The sequence below is a fragment of the Anoplophora glabripennis genome, unplaced genomic scaffold, assembly GCF_000390285.2.
Source record: "Anoplophora glabripennis isolate ALB-LARVAE unplaced genomic scaffold, Agla_2.0 scaffold961, whole genome shotgun sequence".
In the NCBI taxonomy this organism is placed as follows: domain Eukaryota; kingdom Metazoa; phylum Arthropoda; class Insecta; order Coleoptera; family Cerambycidae; genus Anoplophora; species Anoplophora glabripennis.
In genome coordinates this window covers 27,182-47,839 of record NW_019417214.1, presented here as the reverse complement: position 1 = coordinate 47,839, position 20,658 = coordinate 27,182, and the positions used below count along the sequence as shown (strand labels likewise).

Below are 20,658 nucleotides of genomic sequence, written 5' to 3'. Positions count from 1 at the left end.
TAAATATTACGTAATCTCGGCTCGAAGGACCAATGAAAAAAATGCAATAAATGAATTCTCCTCAGCTCCAGCTAAATGGAACAGGGCACGCAAAGTTGTATTGGTACAAAACGTGGCGTGCGACTTACCATTGGTTTCAGTTAGACCCGTCTTCAGAGGGCCCTCAGTAGTCGATACCGCCAGGGAGCACAGGGTGACCACACAGCGGCACACACACAAAAATATAATTTTTCAAAGGTTTTCTCCAAGCACAAACGCACAGCGAAAAGGACGTTTATCTCTCGGAGGCGAGATTAAGTCTATATTTTCTACTAGTCGCACGCCTATCTCGCGCAAAAAAATTACTACAAGAAATCATGCAAAAAATAAAAAGAAACGGCGATTTATATTTGAATGCAACTAATTGTCTACGAATTAACAAGTTTAATTATTACAAAAAAATAAGAAATAATGAAAACTAAACAACTATATTCTATTATATTTTGTATGTATTTTGTAAGGTAACAAATTTCTATTTTTTTTCCTTAAGTTTTAAGTTTATTTGTTTATTTTAAAAACATTTACATACATATACGTTTTTGATGTCCCAATTTCTATAATTAGTTTTCATTAAAAAAACGATTTTTTTTATGTATTTCTTTTAGACGGACACCTCTCTTGAAGGGACACTTTCAGTCGGTCCTGTTGGTGTTCACTCAAGAGAGATTTCACTGTATAACTTTTTTATTAAGAATTGAACGTAGTTCAATAATTTCTATTTAAGAAATTCAATATTGTAAAATACCAAAAGTTGAACATATTTTTACGTTGATTGGACAGTATAACTAGCGCCCCCTAGACGTGACCCCAACACTGTTTGCATATTCGCATTTGACACCTCAAAAAAAGTAAACTACAAATTTTTAAAACAATCGGTCCATACATACTTAAAATATGGCAAAAAAATCGAAAATAATTTTTCAACTTTAACACCCTGTAGAACGAAAAGGAGCTACAATTTACTAAGGTATGTTGGGCTTAATCACTATATTCTGACGTTAACAATCTGTCATTAATTAGCTGTGTACCATTATTAATTACTCACCCTGCATATATACTGCCCTGCGTCTACTATAAGAGGGCCACTCCTATGAATCTCGCTTAATATACGATGCACGTCAAAAATCTTTCTGTTTTTTGTTGCATTTTTTTATGCTTTTATGCTCGTAAAAACAAATTTGAGATCCATGGCCAACTTTATGAGAAATCATAAAAAAACCGGAAAAGTACCGAAAATTTAGGGCCGCCTAACTTTTTTATTTTAAGAGATAGAGAAAACTTCTTTTAATAAAATTTCATAGCAAAACTGATATCTTTCACCTAGTGCAAACAGATTGTTCAAATATCGTATGTAATTTGCTGTGCCTTCTAGGCGGGCAAAAAAAAAATTGTCATCGAAGCAGACTGTGGCTACAAAAAATTGCTTGTTTTTTCCTCTTTCATGCAATGTACTACATGTTGCCTATATCTTTTATATTTATTAGATTTTTTATAATTTTGGTATAACAAATGTAAACATTTTCGTGTTAACGTAGAAATTGTTATAGACACGTGTCAACTATAAAAAATTTAATAAATATAATGCACTTCTTTTAAGCAAAACCATACTTATCAACTTCGACGTCACCTGTTACATGGATGTTGTATAATAATGAAAAAGTAATATTAATGGTTGGTAGAAGGAAGCGCAAAAAAGCAAACGCCTAGGTGGGGCATTCTGGAAGAAAGCCAAAAGAGTTTTAAGATAGGGAGTTGAAGTAAGAACAGTGTGCAGATAGGTAGTAAGACGATCGGCGGGCAGTGTGACAAAAGAGTGAAAAATAGTGTTTAACCGGTATTAGTTAGCAGGTAATATTCTTTAAGTACTTTGTTGTTAATTGTTCTATGTAATCTTATGATTGTGATGATTATAGATATTTCATGATAAAAATTCTGTATATGTTTAGCCTTCATTGTCTTACGCTCAGGGGCGTATATTTTTCTAAGATAAAATTGTTACAATTATTATTAACGATTGCTCATTATTTATTACATGTTAAAATATGTATATCTTGTCGTGACTGCTCAGATGTTGTAAAAACAACTCCTTTGTTTCACATCTAACTTGTTTTTCTCATGATTACGTTGTTCGAAAAACAAGTAATAAAGCATTTCTTGAGTTCACTTTATGTCAGACGCATATAAGAGCCTTGTTGAATTCACTAACATTTTCGCCCTTGAGGGACGAATCTGAAAAAAAAGAATAATTAAATACAAAAAAATAATTGCTAAAACATATCTTCCGAAATCTCAATTATAGCTAGATTGCCTCCCGTATGGGACTCCAGTACCTTCCGGCCCTGCCGGCTAACTAACACCAAACCTCTTCAGTTTTACTTGGAAGTGTGTATGTCTAATTCGAGTGAGGTAACATTTAGTGACACATTAAATCAGTCAGGTCTTATTTATCATTAGCAAAGGATCTTAATTTATGCCTTTTGTTAGCGGTTGTTTTGTATTTATATTTGGGTAGTTAGAGCAACGATCGTGGGTTTCTCTGCCATGCTCTTTCCCCACAGGAGCTCTAGGTGAGCCTGGCACTCTCATTTTATGTTAAATGGTTGTTAATGTTTTTGTTGTTCTTTCTATTTGTCACATGTTTAATTTGAAGACTGTTGTACGTAAATAATAAAGTTAGGTGTATTTACTCTGCTATTGTTTTATAAATTAAACCATACTTCCCCTCTTTAAAGTTAGTAGCGAGCGCTTTCCGGTAAAAAAAAATAGATGTATACAACGTAGGTATTCCTTATGACGATCACATATTTTCGGCCACAACTTTGTATGATTTTTTTCGATCGAACCCTGGGTTGTTTACTTTAGAGAAAACTGAGCCTTCAACATTGTTCTTGCACAGACAAAGTAGCTTACGCTAAATGTAGCACGCTATGAAAACAAATGTGTTATCCCAGTAAATGTCATTATTTAACAAATTGTTTATTGTTATAGTTTACACATAACTGTTGGTTTGGAAATTATTACAGTTAACTGTGATTTGAAAAACTAAAATTTTGAATAATAATGATATTTTCACATATTGAGAAGTGTAATATGTTTGTATTGTAGGTACTATCAATGCAATTTCAATTCTATTCAAGCACTTGCGAAATGTAGAAAACCTTCCCTAATAAAGTCAGCTGTTGTTAACAGAATTTTAAATAATGTAAATAGGAAAAAATGAGCAAAACAGTAAGAGATTGAAGTGAACTACAATTTAGGTTTCAAATGTTATAAGGTGATAAAAGTGCACCTCTTCAGCTTGAGGGAGAAACTGCATTTCAAGGTTTTCAATAAATGTTTAGGTTAGAATTCTTGATACCAAAATCATAGGACCTTACTTCTATGACGGTAAACTGATGGATGCCAGATATTGCAGACTCTTAGCTTCAAACAAGTACATTATATTCATAAAATATTTTGTAGTTGACCTGTTTAAAACAATTTCTATACTTTAATCTACATTTTTGATACCAAAATTATAAAAATGTAATAAATATAAAAGATAAAGGCAACATATAGTACATCGCATGAAAGATGAAAAAACAAGTAACTTTTTGTATCCACAGCCTGCTTCGATGACAATTTTTTTATCCGCGTAGAGGGCGCAGCAAATTACATACGATACTTCAAAAATTTGTTTCCACCAGGTGAAATATATCAATATTGACAAGAACTTTTATTAAAATAAGTTTTCTATATCTCTTAAAATAAGAAATTTATACGGTCCTAAACTTTCGACACTTTTCCGGTATTTTTATAATTTCTCATAAAGTTGGCCATGGTTCTCAAATTTGTTTTTACAGGCATCAAGGCCTCAAAAAATGCAACAAAAAAACATATAAAGATTTTTGACGTGTATCGTGTATTAAGCGATATATAGGAGTGGTCCAGATTTTAATTGACAAACAGGAAAGTACTAAACAGCAAAAATTAACATCACTTTGCTCTATGAACATAGGTGCAGAAAACCACGGTTTATGAGACACAGAGCGTTGAAATTAACAAAAATAAAACATTCTTTTTAAATATCTGGGAAACGGTTTTATAAAATTTATCCAAATTTGGTACACATGTTTTTTCAATATCTCCCCTAGTTTTGTATGCACATAGTCCAAATTGAAAGACCAGTGGCGGAGAAACAAGGATGTTGTTTTCTTATTTAATGTAAAACTTCTACGCCACTGAATTAATTGGTAATATGAATACATTTTATAATGGTCTGAAACATTCCGAATGAAAAAACATACTTTTATTTTTATCGAAAAGTGAATGGTTTACGAGTTATGAGACATATTATTCAAGTAAACAAAGCGTTGAAATCGGGAAAAATAAAACAAATTTGGGTGGTCCAGATTTTAATAGACAAACTTCGGGAAAGTTTTAAATAACAAAAATTAACATCACTTTGCTCTATGAACATAGGCGCAGAAGGCTACCGTTTATGAGGATACAGGGCGTTGAAATTACCAAAAATAAAACATATATTTTTTAAATATCTGGAAAACCGCATCTTAATATGTCTCGTTACTCGTAAACCATTCACTTTTCGACAAAAATAAAAGGGTGTTTTTTCATCCGGAATGTTTCAGACCATTGTAAAATGGTAAAATTATATAATGGTAAAATTAATTCAGTGGCATAAAAGTTTTACTTTAAATAAGGAAACAATGTTATTGTTTCTCCGCCACTGGTTTTTGAATTTGGACTGTGTGCATATAGAACTAGGAGAAATTTTCGAAAAAAAATGTGTACCAGATTTGGATAAATTTGATGAAGCGATTTTGCAGATATTTAAAAAAATTGTTTTACTTTTGATAATTTGAACGCCCTGTATCTCACAAATGGTGGCTTTGTGCGCCTATGTTCATAGAGCAAAGTGATATTAATTTTTGTTGTCTAGTACTTTCTCGAAGTTTGTCTATTAAAAATCTGGACCACCCAAATTCGTTATTTTTCCCTATTTCAACGCTTTGTTTCCTTGGATAATATGTCTCATAACTCGTAAACCATTCACTTTTCGACAAAAATAAAAGAATGTTTTTTTATCCGGAATATTTCAGACCGTTATAAAATGTATTTATATTACCAATTAATTCAGTGGCGTAGAAGTATTACTCTAAATAAGGAAACAACGCCCTTATTTCTCCGCCACTGGTTTTTGAATTTGGACTGTGTGCATACAGAACTAGGAGAAATATTCGAACAAAAATGTGTACCAAATTTGGATAAATTTGATGAAGCGGTTTTCCAGATTTAAAAAAAAAATTGTTTTACTTTTGATAATTTCAACGCCCTGTATCTCATAAACGGTGGCTTTCTGCGCCTATATTCATAGAGCAAAGTGATGTTACTTTTTGTTGTTTAGTACTTTCCCGAAGTGTGTCTATTAAAATCTGGACCACCCTGTATACAGGGTGTCCCGTTCATGTTTCAAAAAAACTAGTGTGCAAGATCCTCATGGGAAAATAATAGGGGTAGGCCATGTAAAGTTTTTTTCTTAGACGCCCTGTTTTCGAGATATAGTGTGTTGAAGTTGTTACTTTCCAAATGGTTTTCCTTAATTATCTTTATATCGGCTACAGATAAAATGTCAATTTGTGCACGAGTAAATATCAACTGTGCGTTAAGAATAATGTGCAAATGGTTTCCTTCTGAAAAGCAGTGTCGCCGATACAGGTAATTGAAGGGGTACAATCGAAGAAAAAATATGTTCAAAGTCAAAATTTATTACATTTATTATTATTACAAAAAAAGGTATACTTGTCGAAATTCGGTAGCATGCACCATTTTCGAGAAAAATGAAGTTGCATTTTTTTTGCTCACATAAAGCGGCACAAGTACATTAACAAAATATTGCATTGAAAGAAGACCTTACCATTGAATGAGCTGCAGACATTTAGCTACCAACAGTATTTGCATTTAAGACTATAATTTTAATTTCTTACATATCACATGAAATAGTTAAATTGTAAAACATTTTATTAACTAAAAAAAAATTAAAATTTACTGTAAGTTTCAGATTGTTGTAAAGTAACATTTACAAAAGTAAATCAAAATAAACATATTATGGTAATTAATTATCTATTATTTGTTTTACAATTTTAGATTTTGTAAACTACTACACTACCATTACCTATTAAAATAAACAATTGCTGAATGGACTGAATTGTTGATGGACATGAATGCTTAAAAAAAGTGATAAAAACAGAAAAATGTTAGGAAACAGACAGAACAAAACAGCTGCACAATTAAATAAATGTGCAAACTCGAAATACGACAGTAGATACTGAAATTGTCCCCCATTTCCTTCTATGCAACTTCATTTTTCTCGAAAATGGTACATACTACCGAATTTCGACAAGTATACCTTTTTTGTAGTATGCTTTAGAGTTTACAGAACCGTTTAGAAATTTAATAAATTTTGACTTTCAACATATATTTTTTCCGATTGTACCCCTCCAATTACCTGTATCGGCGACACTGCTTTTCAGAAAGAAACCGTTTGCACATTATTCTTAACGCACAGTTGATGTTTACTCGTGTACAAATTTTGACATTTTTATCTGTAGTCGATTTAAACATAATTAAGGAAAACCATTTGAAAAGTAACAACTTCAACACACTGTACCTCGAAAACAGGGCGTCTAAGAAAAAAACTTTATATGAACTACCCCTATTATTTTTCCATGAGGAACTTGCACACAAGTATTTTTGAAACATCAACAAGACACCCTGTATAAATGGATAACTTCTTGAACCTTTTATTAAATAATCGAATATATTTATTTTCTTGGGTATAGGGTTCTAGTCTGATAGGCCATTAAAAAATGAAGAAAGAAAATACCAGAAAACTTTTTGCTCTTAACGTTTCGTTCCCGATCGGGAACTTTATCAAAAGATTTTTAATTATCACATATATTACAAGTCAAATTATTTTAAAACCTAAAAATACACAAAAACATGCAATTACATTATTATCAAAAATAATTAATTTTGTATGTACGTACCTAAACAACCATTCCATACAATTTTTAAAAATTTAATTGTTAAAAGTATAGTGGAGAATTTTTAATTTTCTTTGTCATCTTTCTTTTTTTTTCCTTATTTTAAAATTAACTTCCATTTGCATTTTAATTGGAAATTTGTTATAAATAGTATTAATTTCGAAAACTTCAATGCTGATATGTGGATACGATGACACTGCCATGAGAAACAAAACGCGATAATTTGAGCAAGTTGTACGCCTGCTGGCAAATTTTTGTAAAAATGAAAAACAAGAGACATCTAGGAGATTTCATTGGGGACCAGAAATAAAATAGTACAGAAAATATAAAATTCAAAAATTGGATTTATTAAAACGATTTGTGAATAAATAAGTATATTAAAATATTGAAAATAATTACGTTTATTTAATTAAATTATAATATATTTGACTTAAATTTTTAATATCAGTTTTGTCATTAATACTACTTTTAATTTTTTTAATATGAATCATTTCTTGAATTAGTCTTTTGTTGTAATTTGGTTCTTTGACTAAAATTTTAGTTTGATCAAAATTAAATAAATGTTTTTTATCTTTTATATGTTTATTAAGAGCTGTTGAACAGTTTTTTTGTATATTTATGACCTTTTAATCTGTTTTCTAAATTTTGTGAAATCATACCTATATATTGAAATTGAAATTAATACTATTTATAACAAATTTCCAATTAAAATGCAAATGGAAGTTAATTTTAAAATAAGGAAAAAAAAGAAAGATGACAAACAAAATAAAAAATTCTCCAATATATTTTTAACAATTTAATTTTTAAAAATTGTATGTTTAGGTACGTACAAACAAAATTAATTATTTTTGATAATAATGTAATCGCATGTTTTTGTATATTTTTAGGTTTTAAATTAAAAACACTTTTTACATCAAAAACACAATATATTTGGAAATATATTTGAAACGCATTACAAAAAATTAATGAGAAGGATGAGCTTACTTCTTTTTACACAGTTCCTCAATGTTCGGCTCAAGAATAACCTTCAGGAGGTTCGATACCGAAAAAAAATGGTAAGAAAGTTTTCAAATCAATTGAAATCTGTTAATAAATATGCAAACTATCTCGTGTAAAAATTTCAGGTCGATTGCCAATGTAGTTTTTTTGAAAAATGATATTAAAAATTATGCTCTTATGGGAGGTGGGGCAAAAACTTTAATCAAACGTGAATATTGCTCTTAAACATGGTTAGGATTGGGAAAATAAAATTGCAATTAAAGAATTAAATATTACTAAACATTTTAAAACAATAAAAATATGCACTTACAATGTAAATATTGAGATAATGGAATAAATATATAACGTTTTGGCAAATTCGAACAAACATCTGATCCAATGAAAGAAAATACGGCAACACTGTACGCTGTATTTAACGCTTTGACTTTGACGCGCTATATTTGAATAATTCGATTATAGACTATAAAATTATTCCAGTCGAAAACATATGTAGTAATAATTAATATTAAATAAATTTTTCGTGATCTAATGCAATATAATAGCAATTTGAAACAAACATTGAAAGGATCTCTTTGCAAAACGAACAGTATAGGTGTTCTGTCACAATCTTCAATTTGACAAGGCGACGTCTCATTATGATACACTGAGCTTCTTGATAGTTATCATATAGATTCTCGGTTTGCACATTTTACTTTTTTCTCGTCAATCCACATTCTGTTTCATACGCATTTTATATTACTTTTCAGTAATTACTTTTCCTTTGTACCTTGGATGTTCATTCATGTTTACGGAATAAGCGCACAGTTGACAGTAATGACAGTTGACCCAACTTTTACCACCACGCCATAACAATGTTGCCAGATTTCATCCATAATTTTACAAGCTCTTAATGAATAAATAGACACTTTTATTCAAATAAAAAGTTAATTGCCGTGCATTAAACACGAAAAATATATGCAAGCTAATATGTGTTGTATAAATTTCATTCGTATATATTATAATTAGTTCACACAAATTAATTTATGTAAGGTTGGTACTACAACGAAACTACCGTGTATAAGCATAGGCTTCCCTCCCGCACCGCCTGTCCCGCAAGAGATGTATCGAACATCCTTAAATCGTCCTCAACATTAAGCTTGTTTCTGTACTTACTTTTTAGATACGTTAATCTCGAAAACCCTCTTTCACGTAGGTATGTAGTTTAAAACCCAATAAGAATCTTTAAAGCAGTATTTGAAAGGTCTTGGTACTCCTTTCCAACACCGATCCAAAAATCTAACAACGTAGCACTCAAATATTTTTTTAACGTCGGATCACATGATAGTTCAATCAGTTGTTCCTTCTGGAATGTTGTCAGGTTGCTCAAAGTTTCAATAGCATCAAACGAAAAGAGGTCACGGATCCAGTACAACTTTTTGTCTGCGGGTTTGAAGTATTCTCTTATTCTGGTCTTCAATGAGCTGAGGTGATGTCCAATTTGAGTTTTAAGGTCAGCAAAAGCAGATATGCATTTTTCGTTTTCTTTCAAAAATGAGTTCAATGTTTTTTTAAGCATTGCGCTTGTTTTGTTTTCAACATAGAAAATATCAGAAACACTACCTTGTATAGACTTATTCCAGATGTTCAGTTATTCAAAAATATCACTCAAATAAGCCAATTTTAAAAGCCAATCAAAGTCAATGAGTACTGATGATAAATTAGATTTGTGCTCTGTGAAGAAAAGATGTAATTCTTTGTGGAGCTCAAACACACGGACCAGCACGTTTCCACGTGAAAGCCAGCGAACTTCAGTGTGTAATAGCAAGTTATCATGAAGACTACCCGTATTTTGACAAAGAATCTTAAACTCGCGAGATCATAAAATTCACAATTTTTACACTCTCGTCGAGGACTTCTTTTAACTCATCAGGAAGGTGCTTGGCTGCCAAAGCCTCACGGTGAAGGACACTTACTATCCTTAAACCTAATAAAAGTAATAAAACCGTCATAATTAATACTTCTGATTATAACTCAAAAATGTTAAATTTACTAAATGACACAAACACATAAAAAATAAATTCAAATCCAAATTATTTTCAAAATAAAAACAATATTTTAATCAAAAGATGGCAAAAAGTAAGTTTATAGATGAGGATGAAACTAAGAAATTGTTGATCCATAATGATATGATTAGCGGTGATACGGAAGTTTATGAATTAAAACCACTTTCTTCTTTAATAAAAGATAAATCATATGTGATAAAAAAGTTTCAAGCGGTTAATACACGGTATGGAAAATCTCTTTTAGCCATATTGTTCGATATCGATAGTGGTATTCCTTTTAAATCATTTTTCCCATAAAGAATAGAAACAATTTTAACACGGGATATTATAGAAAATATCAATTCCTCGCAGGGGCAGTATACGTTGACCTACTTGGGTCAGAGTTCACCGACATCAGTTGGCTTAAAACCAAAATCTCTGTTAAGGATAGACACATTTTTTAGCAATAAACTGAAAGTATTGGTGGAAATAATTTAATTATTATATTTAAGATCGCTGGCTACGTCACTTCATACTATTATTCTCAAACACCGCATAATAAATATTTAATATAGTCAGGTAATTCAATATTTCTGCTGCGATAAATAAAATGTCTTATTTTTTTATAAATGTTTTAGGTGAACCTCTATCCCATTGAATGATGTCCGTACAAGAGTGGGAACATTTAAATCTGCCAATTGATGGATTGTTATGGGAGTTGAATTCTACAGCATGGATCGAACTCGAAAATGCCAATTATTATCTTGAGGAGGAAGATAAGGCATACCATATGAATAATGTCCGTTTGTTAACCGGTGTACGACGTCCCACGCTGAAGTAAGCCCTGTTTTTCACACATTACATCGTCGAATATAAATATGGAATCTGACTTAGCTTCCTGGGGCTCCATGATTTCTACACCGTTAGCGTATGTGTAGAATCTCAAACCTTCGATTGATGTTAATGCTTTACGGAGGAATTCGTATTTAGGCTGATATAGAGAGTTTGAATATATGTTAACGTTGAGAAACTGTAGACCCCGAGGGTGAATTAATAGAGAAATCATTACATTTATCTTACACTCCTCACCACGATGAGATTGATAAAAAGATAGCGAGAGACCATGTGAGCATTTTACGTAGTAGCCTACTGCTACAGGTACGAGGTGTTGGTAGTTCTTATCATCAACCACCTTCATCAGCACGCTCTCAAAATCTGCGTATATGGTGAATGGAACCTTTTCTTTATTATTATAATTTTTAAATCTAAGATCTTTTTTATCTTCCGTAGGTAGCCTGACTTTACACGTACTCATATTCATACAGTATGAGTGATTCTTCCAATTACTTTAAAATTTTATCCGTAACATTTTCCCTAAACCAAATGTTTTGATCTATACCCAGGTCAATTTTCACATTTTTAGTATCAAAATATTTAAAGTCGGGTAGTGTTAAGTTAGTTCTAAAGGTGTAAACTATGTGTACTGGAACAACCCGAGGGAACTAGTTGATCGATTGCGACTGCTGTGAGGTTCTAAAACGGCTGGTCATACAGGTCACATCAATGAAATTTTGAGCATAATAGAAGAACTGAGGGAGGAAGGTATAATGTATTAATGGCACTCAACGCAAGTGTTATAACAAAACAATAGTTGGTGTATGGAAAAATGGATTTTCATAAAAAATACTACATTAATGGGAAATAGACACATAATCAAACAATAGTGCTAAAACGCTTCAAGGTGGGCAGGCGGATATTATAATCGTGGTTATTTTATAGCTAGGTGATACTCAAAATATCATCATGAAAGCTAGTGCTGAAAAAATACAAGTGGCGGGGGAGTTACATAAGGCAGCAAGGCGAAATTTTCGAAGGAGGAGAACTATAATAAAAGGGTATGGGGATTTGTGGCAAGCAGATTTGGCAGATATGCAACTATATGCTGAAGACAATAGAAGTAATCGATTCATTCTCATTGTAATAGATTGCTTCTCTAAATACGTATGGGCACGACCCATTAAAAGTAAAGCCGCTACAGAAGTTTCTGCTGCCATGAGGGATATTATAAAAGAAGCTAACTATAGACCGAGACATATACAAACGAATCAAGGAGTGGAATTTTATAATAAAATACTAGAAAGGCAGGCAAACTCCGCTGACGCGGAGTTTGACCTTTTTCTCGGGCCTTCGGCCCTCGGGCCGCGCTGCGTGCTTTCCTCGCTGGTTAGTAGATAAACACCCTGTATATAAAAGTATGATGAGAATGTTTTTCAAAAAAGAGTAGGCCACGTTCGAGAAAAGAATAAGAAAAGTTTGTTCCAAACTTCCAAAAAGGCAACTGGTTAGTAAATATAAAATTTTTCATCCAAAAAACACGTAGGTAAGGCAGAAATGGTAAAAAAATTAATTAAGACATCTGCTTGATAAATATATAAATTTTCATTAAAAGACTGTAGTAAATAGACAAAGCTAAAAGTGAAAAGAAATAAAACGGCCTTAATTCTATAGAACACCTAGTATATGGATTTTTAAAAAAGCGAATTTTTTTCAAAAGATTAACAAAATGAATAAGGGAAAATCTGGTACACCTGTGTTAGTTTTATGGAACATCCTGTACATAAATTGCAAGAAACACCTGGTTAGTCGGGTTTTTCATAAAAATATTGCAGACTTCAGTACAAAATATAGAAAAGGAAAAAAACATTAAGGAAAGTTTCGTTCTATTGGTCATAAATACTCAGTATAAAAATTCAAAAAGACAACTGGTTAATAAGTATACAATTTTTCATTAAAAGACTTTAGTAAATAAAGACAAAGTTAAAAGTGAAAAGGATAAAAATTGCCCGTTTCAGATATGGATCAATTTTATGGAACACCCAGTACATATATGGATTTTCTAAAAAGCGGCTGTTTTATGAAACATCCCGTACATAAATTGCAAAAAACATTTGACACCGTGTGTGGAAATATCTATTTGAAAATTTAGGTAGGTAGTGAAATGAGAAAAAAATCCTAGTCCGCCTGTCATTTTTATGAAACACTTAGTATATAAATTTGCAAAATGCCTCTGAGTTCTACAATATAAGATTTTTTATAAAAATATTGCGACAATAAATTTCTGAAATATACAGAAGTCTCTAGACCGATAATTTTGACTTGGGTCAGTTATGTAGAACATGCAGTATATGGATTTTCAAAAAACCCTTTGGTTAGCAACTATATAACTTTTCATGAAAAGATTTAAAAAAAAATATTATTACATTCCCCCTTTAATACCTCCAATTTGTACAAAAATTCTATATAAACAAAGAGTGCTTATGCTCTTATTCGTTAATAATAATTAATTAAAATTAGTCGTACAAATATGTATTGTTAAAAGAAGAGAAATTCAATTTAATTCGCGCGATACTTGAAGTTTTAAGAACGAAGCATTAGCCCGCACCAGCTCTATCTCTCTCGCACACGTCTATGCCATTGCCGTTTATATTGGCAAAATGACAGTCGGGCGAATCCAGTAGTTTATAAGTTCTATGGTCCCGTCTGGTTTCCTAACCTAAATTACTTACGGAATACGTCAAATATCAATTAGTATTTTCCTTCCATCGATCTATGGTTCGTTGTGATATTCTAACCTCAATTGGAAACGTCAAATATAGCGAAATTTATTTTGACGTTTCAATCTGACATTCTTCGTGATTTTTAGATTTTCGTCGATTTGCGTTCAGGGCTGGTTGAATCTCTATTTCGCTTATAAAATGGCCGTATGTCAGTGAGAAGTCCACCCAGAAAGGTACATTTGAAAACGCGAATATAAAGTTGCAAAAATTTCATTAAGCGACGAACGAAGGGAGATGAGGCGCGGTTATGCCGCTTCGGATCTCGCGGAGAAACCCAGTCCGTCCGCCAAAATGGTAGTTTTCCAATCTGGCTTGAGCGCGTAGTGTCGTCGTTCACAGCTGAAGTAATCAACAATTTTTGTAATGTTAAATTTGCATTTTTCTAACACAACGTCGTCTCGCAAAAGATCCACAATGAGATAAAACAGATAAATAACGACATCCCATGACTTGGAAGAGTTTTTAACCCCAACTTATTTCTATTGATTCTTAACTTTTGACGTTTGGGGAGTACCTAATACGAATGCAATATAGTAATTAACGAAGCAAATTGTACTAATACAAAGGTTGAAGGGTTTAGGTACTATGGATTGGTTTAAAATCATGCAGTTTTAGAGGGCAAGTACTTACGTTAATTCGGGGAACAGATATCGTAATCGTAGGCATGTTAAGAGGTAGAGCTACCAAAATGTAAATAACAACCTAACCTAATAATAAGAAATACCTGTACATGTCGTGGCGTAGCAATGTATTAAGGTTAAAAAAGGCCTAGTAATGTAAAATAACGGTTCGCCGCGACCCTACAGACGTCTTTCGCGTTTGGTGTGAAATTATTTTGACATAATTAATCTGACGTTTCTAGCGACATTCGAATTTTCTCCGGGTGGGCGTGTCTTAAAGCTTCAATCTTTACGGCTTGTGAAATGGTCGTCTGTCGTCGAGTGGACCCCAAAAAGAGGCAAAATTAAATATGAAAAAGCGAAAAGAACGTTACAAAAATGCCTCCGGACGATTAAAGATGATCGAATGGACATCTCATGCCCAGTTGCACGCCGTTCCGCGGTTTGCGGAAAAAGAATTCTGTGTGGTAAAGTATACGTTTTCCAGCCGGCGAGAGAGCGCATTTTAACGTATTTACGGCCGCATTTCGAATCCTGCGCGTGATTTCGCGGAAAGTTCTACATAAAAGGTTTGAAAAAGGCATCCGGTCGATAAATATGAGTATTTTCCGCGCGGCTTTAAACAAATAACGTAGGTAAAAAGGGTAAAATAAAAATTGAATAGAGGAAACCGGTGAGGCGATCGTCAGGTTTCATCAAAAAGTAGGCGTGTCGGACTATCGCTTCTCACACAAAAATTGGGCCACGCCCCCCGTAGGGTTCCGGGAGAACCGGATTTTAGGTAGGAAGGAGCGGAAGGACCTCCACCGGAATACCCCTAAGCGACGTGGAGAACGTGGGGGGCCCTCTGGGCCCCCCCGGGTGCCGCTACGCGGCACCTCGGGGGAGCTGACTCCACTGCAAATCGGCTCTTTTTCGAGCCGATCGTGCGACGCAGACGGAGCTATCAGATTTTAATATATATTGATTTGGGTCCCTAATGAGAGAATATGGAATCAATCATTATTCCACAAATAGCACGAAAAAGGCAGCAATCATGGAGCGAGTAGTACGAACATTAAAAGGGTGGCTATATAAAGAATTTTCGATTAGAGGCCACTATAATTGGTTGAAGATTCTTCCGGAAATCACATATAAATACAATAATACAGAGCATCGTACAATAGGAATGAGACCTGTGGATGTGACACCTTATACGCGGTTAAATGTACATAATCATCTTAAGATCATGCCCAAAAAGAAAAAATTCCATGTTGGTGACACTGTCCGCATAAGTAAATACAAGGGGGTCTTTGAAAAAGGATACACAGCAAATTGGTCGACTGAGTTATTTAAAATAGTCAAAGTGAATGTAACAAATCCGGTAACATATTCTATACAAGATATGAAGGGCCGACCCATTAAAGGCTGTTTTTATGAAATGGAATTGCAGAGAGCTAAATATCCCGACATATACCTAGTGGAAAAAGTGATACGTCGTCGAAAGGGGACTATGGGACAAGAGGTATTTGTGAAGTGGTTGGGATTTAGTGACAAACACAAGTTTTGGATATCGGAGAAAAACATTATGTGAATAATACCACTTTCTACTTTTTAATTACGTTTAATAAAAAATGTTAATAAATCTGTCATTAAAACACATAATAAAAATATTTAATGAATTACATGCATTTTTTATTTATATAAAATATTTACAATTAATTATAATACACACTCCATATGATTTTTTTTGGATCCAACAATTTTTCTAACAGTAGTTTATATATATAATACAAGTTGAAGTATTAATATTGAAATAATTACTACAGGTTGTGTAACAAACAAAAAATATAATACAACTTAAAAATACAAATTATAAATTAAATTAATTGGGGTGAAGCAAAAAATGTGATTTCTATTTCTTAATGTACACCCATTTCGTCTGCAGCTGCAAGTAAAGCTTTTAAATTACGCTCTACAGGGTCGTCAGAGGCATTTTCATTACAGTCTTCCAAAGACTTTATCAACCACTCCACATTTTGTCTAAAACTCGTTTGAAAAAATAATGTCAGAGTGCCCCCACGCTAGCGTCTTAGTCGTATGTGGAATTACAAACCGTTTGTCATCGTTATAAGATAATGCCACCTTATTTTTCATCTCTGTATATATGTCATGTAAGCGTGTTGAGAAGGTATTCATTTTTCTGAACAAAACACCGCCCCTGTCTACAATTCTTTTGTAGTCATCTATAATCAGATGTTTTTGAATGACGCTCTTTTTCACTCCTTTCGCTTTTTTAAGCTCACCATCCGGACTGTACATAGTAAGCTTTTGCCCCCGTACCATAGAAACATGTAATTGGATCTGCCGGAAATTCATCCTTCATTTTTCCTAATACCGATTGACTTATAGGAATATTAAACTTGGTTCCCGCTTTATAATTCAATGTATCAAATTTATCTATATTATCCACAATGAAATTATAGAAATTTTACGTATAAATTTTTATTATCAATGAATCGGTGTCCGTATATAACAGGGATGCATTCTGACCAAAACTTTTTTAATAACATTATAAAAGAAATCATACAATACCGTTTTGGATAGCTCTAAAATACAAAATCCTATATAAATCGGTTTGTTATATGAAATCGACAGCGCCCCCATGTGAACTGCAACGAAATTATCCGCAAAAATTGAGCAAGTTTTAAAATGCGGTTTAGCTATTAACGAGCTGACGCCTATTTTTCTACCCACGTTCTCCCAATGTGTGACCAATCCTATATCTCTCCTGTTTTTTACATTTTCCATGGTTTTACCGAAAACCGCATTATTCATCAACTTATAAAAATCCATTTCAAATTTTTTTTTGCCTTATTCCGCATTTCAGTATTTAAATCTATACAGGGTGATTCAGTCATAATGTCATTAATTTTAACCACGTATTCGGAAAGCTTAATAAAGACAGAAAATCGGAAAAAAAAATTTTTACTCGACTTTTAAAAATGAAGGAAATCAACCCATAACTCCCGCTACGAGGGCTGCCCTGCCGATGCCCGGATGCTCGGAAAATTTTGTAACGTAATGTCACGAACAGTTGTCGGCTAAAGGAACAGCGTTGCCAAGTTCAGGTTCAAGCTCGCCAGGTTAGTATTTGACATATAACCGACCACTTCGTACACTCGATGCACCTGGGCGACTACAGCTACTACGAAAACAGCCGGTATTTTAGATTTTAAATTAAATTTGTTGATACGATTTTCCTTTGATAAAAGACCGACAACTTTTTGCTACTACACTCGTATTAGTCTAGGGGCTAGGGGCCAGATAGGTTTCCGTAGCCAAACAGAATTCCACGGCTGCAAATAACTTATTTTTAAGTATTTTGACTTCTCGAAACCAAAAAACTTGGTGGCAAAGCCTGAAAGTGGTCAGTTTAATTGTTGTTAACAAATTGAATGTTTAAATGGCTGTAAAAAGTTTATTTTTATAGCTAGTACAATTTTTTATCTGTTAATTATTACGTTTTCTCACAACAAACATATATTTTTTTGAAAATTAAAAAAAGATTAACTTTAACCAAAGTTATTGCAAATTTAGTGCAAATATATTACATTTTCCGTCTCTGCGCGCACCAATTTTACCATATCTCTGGTTCAATTGGACGGATTGAGACGCACATCTCATTTTAAAACTTAAACTTTATTTTACAAGATAGGTAAGTTCCATTGATTAATTAATTTATTTAAAAATTAATGGCAGCTTAGAAAGTTGTGGAATTTCAACGAAAATGTTGGCTTTATTGGTTTATAAAACTTTTTTTGTTATTCAATTTTTATGAAAAGCCAAAAAAGTTACCGGTTATTGTTCCTCGCATCCTAACAATGATTTCATGCCTTGCTTGATTGTTAGAATGCAAAGAACAATATCCGGTAACTTTTTTGGCTTTTCGTCGAAGTTGAATAATAAAAAAAACCTTATAAACAATTAAAACCGGCATTTTCGTTGAAATTTCACAACTTTCTAAGATGCCATTAATTATTAAATAAATTAATAAATAAATGGAACTTAGAACCAGATATGGTAAAATTAGTGCGCACGGAGACGGAAAATGTAAGAAATTTGCACTAAATTTGCAATAACTTTGGTTAAAGTTAATTTTTTTTAATTTCCAAAAAAATACATATTTGTTATGAGAAAACGTAACTATTAGCGAATAAATTGTACTAGCTATAAAAATAAACTTTTTACAGCCATTTAAACATTTAATTTGTTGATAACAATTAAACTGACCACTTTCAGGCTTTGCGACCAAGTTTCTTTGGATTCAAGAGGTCAAATATTTAAGAATAAGTTGTTTGCACATCTGGCTCCTGGACTATATGGTGCACGTGTGCAAATTAAAACTGGGTTAAAAGGTTACTGAACCACAGGTTACCCTAGGTCGGAAACACGACGTACCGAGTTGTTTATTTGTCTCCGTCCCATTGTTTTTTTATGGAATATACAAGTCTCTCTTCTAATTGCAGTCAATATTTAAATACTGCATACAATTTATCCTCTCTTTATAATTTATCTAGTGAGTGTTGGTTTTTTATGACATTATTTCTGTAACGAAATTGAAATGGTTATGAAATGAAATTTAAATTATTTGAACTTTTGGGGTTTTGTAACTTCAATATTAAATCTTATTTAAAGTGAAACAGCTAATTTCTTTGCAGCCATAATAGTCACATTTGGTCAGATGAAACACACTACTACCCGCACACTACTCGTCGGTGGTATAGCTTTCAGAGGAGATTCGGTGTCAATGTCAATGGCGATCGTTTAATTGGGCCGCATTTTCTACCTGAACATCTGAATGGGCCGCGTTACTAATTTTTAGTAGAATTGTTTGAAAACCTTCCCCTTCGGGCTTACAGCAAATGTTGTTAAAATATTAAAATTATGATGCTAATAAAAACTGATTTTTGGCAAGGCATGCTCAGACCTCGAGGTTCTTGCTGGGCAACAATAACAATTTAATATGTTGATTGCATAAATAAAAAATAATTTATAGCATTTTAAATTATTATTGGCTGACGTGAGCAAAACCGTTTATTTATTGTCTTTATATGAGCGAAAATATATAAATATGGCAACGTTGCATCTAGGGCGCGTTGTTCATAGGTTCATATCGTAGCCGTGCATAATATTGTGACGTCAGCCGGTCAGTAACAGCCTGAAAAGGGGGTTAAATAATGATTTGAAAATATTTTTTTTCAGCTTAAATATGCATTTAAATTTTTTTTAATCACGCCATCGTATAATACTCATTTTTCTCTATCTGCTCTTAAAATTAATGACATTATGACTGAATCACCCTGTATACTTCTTTAGCCACCGAGACTGATCGAATTTCAAAATCCTGTGAATTTTTGTCAAAACTAATCCATTTTCAATAGCTTGTTGTAGGTTTCTGTAGTGGACTATATAATTAAATTTATGATTTAAATTTGGAATAAGTTTTTTTAATTTAGATTTGGAATTTGGCGGAATGATATTTTCAACTAAAAAACGGTAAATCTGAATGAGTATCATGTCACTCTTGTGGATAATGCACGTCAACTTCTAATATAAACCCATGGCGGGTGTCCTTCGGTATTTACATTACATCAAAATTCTGAATTTCATTCTCATTTAGCCACATGAACCCACCCGTAGGTAAAAGTTGGGACATGCTGTGGCCATATAAATTCGTGGCATCTAAGTATGCTATAAAAGAAGATGGTTCCCGTGGATTATAATTAGGCAGGAAGATGTTGTTTGCAACGTGCTTTCTCTCGGAACATTGACTTATTCCGCCACGAATACCTTTTTTCAACATATGTATCATATCGATGTCAGTAAGTAATTCCAAATTTACCTCGGTTATCTTTAGCATAGCGTCCCATGCCAGTCCGGGTGCGGTAAAGTACTGAGCCGGATCTAATTTATATTTTTCTAAACAAATTTTTCGGAAATTCTGAAACACATCGCATAATAATAAAACGTCAGATTTCAAGTAAATGTCTGAATATTCTCCTAGAGTACGACAGTCGAATAATTTCCACTTCCTGAGCTCTGTTATAATCCGCATCAGTTATGTGTTCTTCATTTAACTCATTATAAAAGTCGCCTTTACAGGGCAATGATTCAGAGTCTAACTTTTCTAAAGAATTTACAACATTATATGTAAATACGCCCTTTTGGCGCATCAGCTTGAATTTTGATTCATCCGGAAAAAATTTTTTTGTTTGATAAAATAAGTCTGAGGTCAAATTTTCACCCAAACTGTGTAATGAAGAGGCCATAAATTTAA

General features: G+C 32.8%; 1 protein-coding gene across 1 annotated transcript in view; it reads right to left on the bottom strand.

Annotated features, from left to right (window-relative positions):
- Window positions 1-11,417, bottom strand: part of LOC108912255 (protein draper) — a 67,171-nt gene extending 55,754 nt beyond the window's left edge. Inside the window, exons 1-2 of the mRNA XM_023456050.1 lie at window positions 11,241-11,417; window positions 10,934-11,093 (exon numbers count right to left, since the gene is read on the bottom strand). Coding sequence (XP_023311818.1) covers window positions 10,934-11,093; window positions 11,241-11,417 — 337 coding nt within the window. The remainder of the gene's footprint in view (window positions 1-10,933; window positions 11,094-11,240) is intronic.
- Between the last annotated feature and the right edge of the window lie 9,241 nt (window positions 11,418-20,658).